The 11,162-nt window shown below is 37.2% G+C and overlaps 1 protein-coding gene across 1 annotated transcript in view; it reads left to right on the top strand.

Annotated features, from left to right (window-relative positions):
- LOC138158751 (phospholipid-transporting ATPase ABCA3-like) overlaps positions 1–11,162 on the top strand; it is a 177,674-nt gene that overhangs the window by 35,335 nt on the left and 131,177 nt on the right. Inside the window, exons 8-9 of the mRNA XM_069084939.1 lie at positions 452–569; positions 8,491–8,664. Of these exons, the coding sequence (XP_068941040.1) occupies positions 452–569; positions 8,491–8,664 (292 nt within the window). The remainder of the gene's footprint in view (positions 1–451; positions 570–8,490; positions 8,665–11,162) is intronic.

The following is an 11,162-nucleotide window of genomic DNA, read 5'->3' as shown; positions in this document are numbered from 1 at the left end:
ACCCCAATTGCCCTCCAAAAAGCAAAAAAAAAAAAAAGAAAAGAAAAGTGAGTAGACCAGTTTACTTCACATCCCACTGGCCTCCAGGCACTACTTTTTTGTTTTGGTTTAGACCTGGTGTTTCCTTGGTGTTGGGAATTCCTAGAGAGGTAACTCCTTCTGCCAAGGCAGAGACTTATTTTACACCTTTTAATCTTAAAGTTTCCTGGGGCACTAGATGTTAAATAATTTATCCAAGGTCATCTAGCCATTGTGTATAAGAGGTGGAACTTGAATCAGGTCCTTCTGATTCTGAGGTTTGCTCTATATCCATTATGCCTTACTTCCATGAAGAGTTTTGGATTAATTGCATTAATCATGCAGGAATTTTAAACATTTTCTATTCTCTTCCCATCTTTTCCTTGTTTTTGTGTAATAACAGACTTAATGATTTTTAAATATTTTTTGGTAGATTTTTAACCAACCAATACTTCGCAACAGTGAGCCATCTTTGGTGTTTATCTTTCTGGTGTGTTTTGCCATTTCTTCCTTGTTCTTCAGCTTCATGATCAGTACATTCTTCAATAAAGGTGAGATTAGAACATTCTTAACTGACAAATCATCAGTCTTTTCTTGCACATACACTGAGGATTTATTTGGTTGTTCCCCATTAGCCTTCACTGCTGTGAAGTGACTAGCCAGATTGGAGAGGATTAGGGGTCATAGCTAGCCCAGACTCTTTTCATTCTTATTTTATCTTGCTTTAGATCCATTAGTTTTTGTACACTTCATTCCCTTCCAGTGTCTAAAATAGGATTGGCTACATAGTTGCTGCTTAGGAAATATTTCTCAATTGATTACTACTTTTAACCCAGTTTTTATGGATAAAGATGTCTCCAAACTATTTTAGTCTATTGCAATGTAATTTCTTAAAGAATGTTATCCATTGATTATCTTTGCACAAAACATTATGTCATTTGCTATTGAATTCTTATAAAGCAGTCTGTACTTTGACACAATATATTTCTAGGAACCTCATCTTAAAGAGATTTCTGTAGAGAAAAAAAACTGATTGCACATATACAGTCAATTAACTAGTATGCATTTATTAACACCTACTGTGTGCTAGATTCTGGAAATCCAAATATAAAAATTAAACAATTTTTAATTGCTTAATTAAAATGAAACTGGGGGGGGGTAGAGCCTAGATGGTGGAGTAGAAGCACAAACGTGGCATGGGATCCCACTCCAATCATTTCCAATACATGTAAAAAATTACTCTGGGGGTGGCTAGGTGGCATAGTGAATAGAGCATCAGCCCTGGGGTCAGGAGGACCTGAGTTCAAATGTGGCCTCAGACACTTAACAAAAAAACTAGCCATGTGACCTTGGGCAAGTCTCTTAACCCCAATTGCCCTCCAAAAAAGGCAAAAAATGACTCTAAACAAACTTTAGAGCTGCAGAATCCATAAAGTGACAGAGAGAAACAAATCTCCCACTGAAGGAAGCCTGGCAGGCGGACAGGAAGGGTCTATTGCACCAAACTGGGAGCCGAGTGCAGGCAACCCCTTCCCCCATGAGCTGGGTTTTAGCCCCAGGCCAGCCCCAACCAACAGCAGCCTGAGCAGACTCCAGGAGAGTGAATCATTAGTAGCTTTGGCAGTTTCCAGACTTCTGAACCCATAAACTCCAAAGACAAAGTAAAAAGTCAGTGCGGAATTCTGTTGGAATAGGGGGGGACTGAAGAGCACAGTCTAGCCCCTGCCCCTAGGGCGAGAAGCAGCAGAGGCACAGTGGCCATGCAGTCACTGCCATGTGGCTTCTTCCAGAGCTGCTGGCCTGCAGATTGTAGGGGGACCAAGCAACCATTCACAGGGTAATCACTTTTTCTTTAACATCCTTGGATCTGGATCACAGTCTTGGATGGTAGTCCTAGGATGTATGACCAGTGAGCCAGAGCTTGTGAAGGCTGTAGAGAGGGTGCCCATCTAATAGCTACAGCAGCTGCGAAATCCCAGCAATTTGGGACACAGCTCTCTCCATTCTGGAAGCAGAATTCTACTGTAGCAAAGAGCTCAAAAGCCAAGTAATTGGCTGGCAATATGAGCAAGAAAAGGAAGCACAAACAGACCATAGAATCCTTTTTGGGGACAAAAAGCATGAAGGCATGGAGCGGGAGGAAGACAGCCAAGTCAGAACTCTTGCAACAAAAGCCTCCAAGAAAAATATGAACTGGTTAAAGGACATGGAGGAGCTGAAGAAGGATTTTGAAAATCAGGTAAGAGAAGTGGAGGAAAAATTGGGAAGAGAAATGAGAATGATGCAAGAAAATCATGAAAAGCAAGTCAACAGTCTGCTAAAGGAGACCAAAAAATACACTGAAGAAAATAACACCTTAAAAAAATAGACTAACTCAAATGGCAAAAGAGGCCCAAAAAGCCAGTGAGGAGAAGAATGCCTTAAAATTTAAAGCAGAATTTGCCAGATGGAAAAAGAATTTCAAAAAACTCACTAAAGAGAATAACTCCTTCAAAATTAGATTGGAGAAACTGGAAGCTAATGATTTTATGAGAAATCAATATACTATAAAACAGATCCAAACAAATGAAAAAATAGAAGGCATTGTGAAAAACTGGAGAAACCTCTGACCTTGGATGACTAAGTGCCACAGTGATTAGAGCACTGGCCCTGGAGTCAGGAGGACCTGAGTTCAAATCCAGCTTCAGACACTTAACAAAAAAAATATATAACTAGCCGTGTGACCTTGGAAAAGTCACTTAACCCCAATTGCCCTCCAAAAAGCAAAAAAAGAAAAAGGGGAAAAAAAAAGAAAGAAAAACGACTGACCTGGAAAGTAGATCCAGGAGAGATAATTTAAAAATTATCGGACTGCCTGAAAGCCATCAAAAAAAGAGCCTAGATACCATCTTTCAAGAAATTATCAAGCAAAATTGCCGTGATATTCTAGAACCTGAGGGCAAAATAGACATTTAAAGAATTCACCAATTGCCTCTTGAAAAAGATCCCAAAAAGAAAACTCCTACGACTATTATAGACAAATTCCAGAGTTCCCAGGTCAAGGAGAAAATACTGTAGACAATCAGGAAGAAACAATTTGAGTATTGTGGAAACACAATCAGGATAACACAAAATCTATCAGCTTCTACATTAAGGGATCTAAGGGCTTGGAATATGATATTCCGGAGGTCAAAGGAGTTAGGGCTAAAACCAAGAATTACCTGTCCAGTAAAACTGACTATAATGCTACAGGGAAAAATATGGTCATTCAATGAAATAGAGGATTTTCTTTTTTTTTTTTTAAGCAATCAAGGTTAAGTAACTTGCTCAAGGTTACACGGCCAGTTATTTCTGGGTGTGGTGCTGAGTATCTGAGCCCGGATTTGATCCGCAGGTCATCTCAACACTGGAGCCTGTGCGCTTACTCGCTGAGCCACCTGGCCACCCCTAAGCAATTGGGGTTAAGTAATTTGCTCAAGGTTAAATGGCCAGGTGTTTCTGTGTGGGTGCTAAGTGTCTGAGCCCAGATTCGATCCCCAGGTCATCCCAACACTAGAGCCGGTGCTCTTACTCACTGTGCTACCTGGCTGCCCTGAAATAGAGGATTTTCAAGCATTCTTGATGAAAACTCCAGAACTGATCAGAAAATTTGACTTTCAGATACAAGAAGCAAGAGAAGCATGGGGAGGTAAACAGGAAAAAGAAATCATAAGGCACTTATTAAAGTTGAACTGCTGAATTATTCCTACATGGAAAAATGATAATTGTAACTCATAAGACTTTTCTCAGTATGAGAGTAGTTCAAGGGAATATGTGTGTGTGTATACATACATATATATGTATATATATACATATGGGAGGGTGTATGTGTATATAAATATGTATGTGAGTATGGGCATGTGTGTGTTCATGTATACATAGACAGAGGGCATAGGATAAATTAAATATGAAGGGAGGATATCTAAATAATAAAATTAAGAGTTGAAAGACGAGTTTATTGGGAGAAGGAGAAAGGGAGAGATATATTAGGGTAAATTATATAAAAGAGGCAAGAGAAAACTGTTACAATGGAAAGGAAGAGCAGTAAGGTGAAGGGGAATGGGACAACCTGATTCTCATTGAATTTGGCTTAAGGAGAGGAAACATACATACTCAATTGGGTATCTTACCCTACAGGAAAAAGGAGCTAGGGGACAAGAGGGGGGATGATAGAAGGGAGGGCAGATTGGGGGAGAGGGTAGTTAGAAGCAAACATTTTTGAAAAGGCATACGGTCAAAGGAGAAAATAGAATGAGTGGGGGGTGGGATAGGAGGGAGGGAAATATAGTTGGTCTTTCACAATATAACTACTATGGAAATGATTTGGGTAACTACACATGTAAAACCTATATTGAATTACTTATCTTCCCATTGGGGGTGGGTGAGGAGGGAAGATGGGAAAAAATCTGGAACTCAAAGTTTTAAAAACAAATGTTTAAAAATTTGTTTTTTACATGCAACTGTGAAATAAGATAATAGATACTGGGGTATAGAAACCCTACTAGAAAGTTAAGGAGGTGATGGGGGAGGATATAAGAGAACAGACTGGGGGAAGGAGTATTCAGTAGGCTTGCTATTTTGGGGTGGGGGTAAGGGAAAGATGGGGAGAAAAAAATTGTAACTCAAAATCTTATGGAAATGAATGTTGAAAGCTAAAAATAAATAAAGGTGTTTAAGAAAAATGAAACTAGGGAATGCGTGTGTGTGTGCAAGTAAAACTATATGCAAAATATTTCCAAAGTACATACAAAGTAATTGGGGCGGGGGGGGAGTATGTAGGAGCCAAATTGAGAAGGGCTTTAAATGCCAAAAAGAGGAGCTTATATTTGATCTTAGAGATGCAAGGCCATTAAAGTTCATTGAGTAAGGAAGTAACAAGGATCAGACCTGTACTTTAAGAAGTTCTCTTTGGCAACTATATGGAAGTTGGATTGGAGTGGGGAGAGACATAATTCAGAAAGACCAATTGAAAAACAAAGTAATTATCTGGGTGAGAAATGATGAAATTCCGAATTAGAGTAGTAGCTATGTAAGTGTTGAGATAGGGGTGGGTTGGAAACATACATGAAAATATAATTGGTAAGACTTGACAACTGTTTAAATATGAAGAGTTGAGAGAAAATGAGGCATAGAAGATGACTTCAAAAGTACTAATCTGGATGACTAGAAGGTTGGTGATGTCATTGACAGCATCAGGTGTCTGGAAGAGAAGTAGTTTTAGGGTTAAAGATAATGAAAAATGTTTTTGATGTTAGGTATGAGATATCTGTTTCAAAATATCTGATAGGTCATTGATGCAAGACTGGAACTCAGAAGAGAGACTAGTATTGGATATATAAATCTGGGTATTATATGTATAGTGATAATAATTAAACCCATAGGACCTTAGGAGGTCAGTTAGGGAGGGATAGTGGACAAAAAGGAATGTAGGTCAGAGTCTTTGGGTCTATCTTTGGGATGGAATATGAATGGTGATCCAGAGAAGAAGCAGTCAAATATGTAGAAGTGCCAAGAGAGATAGCATTGTTCTGAAAACACAGAGAGAAAAAGAGTATCTAGAAGGAGAGGGTTGTCTACAGTGTCAGATGCTACAAAAAAAGTCAAAAAGGATGGTGATTGAGAAAAAAAAGCTTTAAGATATGTCAACTAAATACTCATTAGTAGCTATGGGGGGAGCACTTTTGGTTAAATTAATGAGGTCAGAAGCTGGATTACAAAGGATTAAGAAGTGAGAAGAGAGAAGCTGGGAGCAATAAGAATAGATTTCTCTAGGAGTCTGTTTTCAAAGAGAAGGAGGAAAAAAAAAAGGACCATAACTTGAAGGAATGGTGGGATCAAACAGAGGTATTTTAAAGACTAAGGAGCCTTGGACATGTATATAGGCAATAAGGTTGAAACAAGTAGATAAGGAGAAATTGAAAATTAGAGCTTGAGATGGGGGGGGCAGGGCGGTGATTATGGTGATGACTGCTAGCTGTTTGCCAGAAAAAGATGAAAGCAAGGAGATGGGTACAAAGAAGGGTTGACTTTAGCAAAAAGAGTCATCTCTTCATGAGAGCTTAAAATAAAGGAGAATGGTAAATAATGTCAAGGAGTTTGAAGATGTAGAAAAGATGGAGCTTACAGAAAGTGGTCTTTAAATTTTTCAATAAAGATGAAGTGTGGTCCTTAGCTAAGAGGGTTAGGTGTTAGGAGGAGGTATGGGAGAATTCAGAAAAGAAAAGGAGATATAAAATGACCTTTTTGAGGAGTAGGAGAGAGAATCAAATAGAAGGATTAAAATAACTGCCATACTACTTCAGTGAGAACCCATTTGAGGTAAATAGCAAAATGTGTAGTGGTCTTACTCAGCATGTTAACATGAATGACTTCAATGACTTCCTTCATTTCTATTCAGAGACATGAGTAGGAGTGGAGGACATGGATGGTTTCTGACTGAGATGGGGCAAAACCTAAACTATCAAGGATGAGGAAGCAAGAGACTCAAGAGGAAAGGGGAGTGTAATGTTGAAGTGATTATCTATGGGATTGAGACAGGGAAGAGAGGATTTTGAAGCCAGAGCAGGGGTAAATGGCCTGAGAGAATATTGAGGGATGAAAAGACTGTGCAATATTCTGACTCTGAATTCTACTATTCCTTTTATCTTTTAAAATACCAACTAAAATTAGATTAGGTATATGATAGCAGAAGGAAGGTACTAAGTTTTTGTCAGGTAGCATCAAAAGTATGGAGGTTTCATCAGAAAATATTGAGCAACATTTTTAAGTGCTTGTTAGGTACTGTGGAATAATATAGAGATACATAAGATGGGGTCTTCTCCCTGAGGATGCTTAGAAATTTATGGAGAAATAAGACATTAACAGATAATTATAATACAGTGTAGAATATGACAAGTATTCCAAGACAGAAATTGAAAGCATTGGAATGTTTCTAGCTGAAGAAATTAAAGGAAACTTGGGGCACTGAGCAGAGAACTAGTTTCAGAACTATGAAAACTTGGGTTCAAGTCCTGACTCTGGGACCCTGGGCAAGTCACTCAAGTTCTCAGTGCTCTAAATAACTCTCTTAAAACTATAAGTAAATTGCTGAGAAGGTACTGATCTGCTTTGGTGGAGGGAATTTTCTCATTAAGGAGTTCCCTTTACCAATAAACCACAGTTCCGTTCCCTGTCCTTAGGGATATTTATTGGAGCACTTATCATTTGAGCTTGGTGAAAGAATGGATGGTAGTACAAAAATTCCTTGAAGAAAATAATTCCTTAAAAATTAGAATTGAATGAGTGGGAGCTAACACCTATGAGATGTCAAGAAACAATAAAACAAAGTCAGAAGAATGAAAAAATATAAATGTGAAATGTCATTAGAGAAACAACTGTGCTAGAAAATAGATCAAGGAGATAATTTAAAAATTATTGGACTACCTGAAAGCCGTGATCAAAAAAAGAGCCTAGGTATCATTTTTCAAGAAATTATCCAGGAAACTGCCCTAGTATACTAGAACCAGAGGGTAAAATGGAAGTTGAAAGAGATCTCAGAATAAAAACTTCCAGGAATATTATAGCCAAATAACAAATTTCCAGCTCCTGGAGAAAATATTGCAAACATCCAGAAAGAAACATTCAGATGTCATAGTGCCACAGTTAGAATCATGCAAGATTTAGCAGTTTTCACATTGAAGGAATGCAGGGCTTGGAATATGATATTATAGAAGACAAAGGAGCTAGGATTACAACCAATAATAATATCCTACCCAGCAAATGTGATTATAATCCTTTGAGGGCAAATGAACATTTAATAAAATAGAGGATATTTGAACCAAATATCCCATTACAAGGTATATACCAAAAGAATTGCAACACTGTCTTTTGTGTTAGCAAAAAAGTTGGAAGTAAAATACATAACCATGACTGAACAGATCATGGTGTATGTGGAGTGTTATTGTGTGTCTTGACTGGTGTAGAAATGGCATTAATAAAACTTGAAAGACATTTGGTAAGCAAGAAAAATGTCAGGGTAGAAACAGAATTATCACATAGCAAAGGATGTATTAAGTAATGTGTGTACTATATATAAGACTTTATGGAGCTCATAGTCTAATTGGGGGACAATTTGATATATGCACTTAGGAAGCAATCTGAGAGAGCATTTTTTTAAAGATGCTAAAGTAGTATAAAGTATTATGTTATTTCTAAGAGAATGCATAATATTCAAATAGGTAAAGGTGGGGTGAATTGTAGTTTTTCTCCAAGAGGTGAGTTTTGAGTGCTATATTGGATTTAAATTCTTAGAAATCATCAGGGAAACTATCATAAACAAAGACACATATGATTAAATGATACAAAAATGATCCCTTAATCAGAGGTAATTTTGTTACTTGTCATTTTACAAAAGGTTTGATTTCTTTTATTGCATATTGTTTAAATTATCTCTATTTCCCCCCTCAAAATTTTCAGCTAATATGGCTGTTGCTACAGGAGGATGCATCTACTTCATCACCTACCTTCCATACTTGTTCATTAATTCTCGATACAACCAGATGAGTCTTAACCAAAAACTGTCTGCCTGTCTACTCTCGAATATTGCCATGACATTGGGGATCAATCTACTAGTCAAGTTTGAAGTTAAAGGTGAGCATTTTCATTTTTAAGTACCATCTCTACTAATTTAGTCCTTTAAAAGAACTAAAGAAGTGACACCATCATCCTAGAATTTTAAATAGTACTGTAAATGTACTGGTTTTATCGTGTTTCTTGTTATTTGGAGGGAATTTGGGATAGTTCTAAGTTAGTATAAAAGTAAAAGCTTAATGATAATTAGATTTTTGTTTCTTATATCCTTTCCAAGGAGACTGTGATTTGTACGGTTAAGAGTTTCATGACAAAGAGTGATATTTTCTTTTTCTAAAGTAATCTACTAAGTGATTAATCCATTTTCTTTTAAAATTTACTCTTGAGTAAGGAGTTGGTGAATTATTGCTTATACTTTCAGATACTCACAAAATGCCTATTAAATGCCTCTTAGCTGCTGAGCAACTGTGCAAGATCCTCTGGGAATACAAAAGAAGTATAAGAAACAAGCTCCTTTTCAGTCTAAGATTGAGGCTGAATATAAGAAAGACTTATGGAATGTAAGATAGTATAGATGTTCAGAGAAGGGAAAAGTCATTATGAACTCGATATATTCAAGTCTTATTCTATCTTAGAGATGTCTCTCACATCCCTTTCTTCTCCTCACTGGCCACCACCCTAAAAGGGACTTTTATTACCTCTTGTCCAGCTCTTATAATAGCTGTCCAGTTGATCATCCTGTATCCATTTTCCTTCCTGTTCAACCCATCTTCCAAAGAGCTTCTAAGATAATCTTTTCTGAGGCATACCTCTGACCCTACTCCTAAACTTTGTGTGACTACCTCTTAACCCTGGTATAAAACACAAGCTTCTTAATCTGTCATTTAATGTCATCTGGAATATGGTTTCATCTTTATTTCACATCTCTTTCCTTCCCTCACACTATATAACAGCCGCTATTAGCACTTTCTAAAGTTTCCTTTCCATCCCCTACCTGATTCTCGCAAGCTATCCACTATGGCTGGAATGAGTTTTCTCCTCAATTTTTCTTTTCAGAATCCTTATCTTCATTGAAGACTTTGCATTAATGCTATCTCCCTAAGCCTTCCAAAGTATTTGTACTTTTTTATCTCCTTAGTTTATGTTGTATTTATTTATATTTTTACTGTCTTACTCTTAAAATACAATCTTCTTGAGGGCAGGAACTGCTTCATTTTTGTCTTCTTATCTACACAACCTAGCATGGTGTCTTGCAAAATATATTTTTTAATTAAATTGAATTAAGTGCTTCCTGGGGAAGGCAGTATCTGTACTGAGTTTTCAGGAGAAAGAGAACAAAAGGAGTATAGAGTATAGGCAAGGAAAATAAGCAAAACTAGGAGTGAAATAAGTCCATGACCAAATAGACCTGCCTCAGCTGAGAGTTGAGTGTTTATGTTAGACCACAAAAGTAAGTAAAATTATATTCATATGGCCATTTTATGAAGGATTTGAATACTGGGCATACAAGTTTAGACTTTATCCAATGGGCAGTAGGAAACCATAGTGTATTCCTAAATAGGAGAGTGAAATGATGAAACAAATATATTTGGGAGATTGTTTATCTGTTGATGACCTTGTCGACTTCCACAAATTTAATTATCATCTCTATGCCAATAGTTCACAAATCTATACATTCAGCCCTAATCTCTCCCCTGATCTTTAGTCTCACATCTCCAGTTGCCTTTTGGACATTTCAAGCTGAATATCCCTGAGACATCTCATTTGGCATGTACACTCTCTTCTACTACCATTTGTCTAGTTCTCCAGAGTTTTAATCTTAGTATTCTTATCCTCTCTCACTCCACACATCCAATCAGTTACCATATCTTTCAGTCTCTAAATCCATAGTTATCACATCTGACACCATCTCCCTACTCACACGGATAACACCTTAGTTCAGTCCCTAATCACCTTTTACCTAGAGAACTAAAATAGCCTCCTAAGTCTTTTCACCTCAAATCTCTTAAAATCCTTCATACTGCTGCCAAAATGATTTTCTGTAAGCACAGATCTGACTATATAATTCTGCTGTTCAGTAAACGGTAGGATCTCCTTGTTTCCTTACTAGAATAAAATATCAAAACTCCTTTATTTAGCTTTTAAAGCCCTTCAAGGCCTGGTTCTGATTTATGTCTTCAACCTCATCATGTATTACTTTCTCTCAGAAATTCTGCAGTCCAGCCAACATGACCTTCTTTCTGTTTCTTACATACAACATCCCATCTCCCATCTCCACTGGCCATCCTTACTTCCTCCCCAACTCTGCCTTGTAGGACGCCTTTCTTTATTCAGTATGCAACTCAAAGCAGCACTTCTTAATTGAAGCCTTTCCCGATCTGCCAATCTGCTAGTTTCTGTCTTCCCTCCAAAACTACCTTGTATTTAACCATATATTTGCTTGTATTTATTTTCTTTGTATTATATGTATATAATATGTATATACATATACATACACATAAATTTGTTTCCCTTGTTATAATGTTAGCTTCTTGAGGGAAAGGATTATTTCATTCCTT

The sequence above is a fragment of the Petaurus breviceps genome, unplaced genomic scaffold (assembly GCF_028583685.1).
Source record: "Petaurus breviceps papuanus isolate PSGF00001 unplaced genomic scaffold, PetGlider_PUasm1.0 175, whole genome shotgun sequence".
Taxonomy (NCBI): Eukaryota; Metazoa; Chordata; class Mammalia; order Diprotodontia; family Petauridae; genus Petaurus; species Petaurus breviceps.
This window is presented reverse-complemented; position numbering and strand designations above follow the sequence as displayed.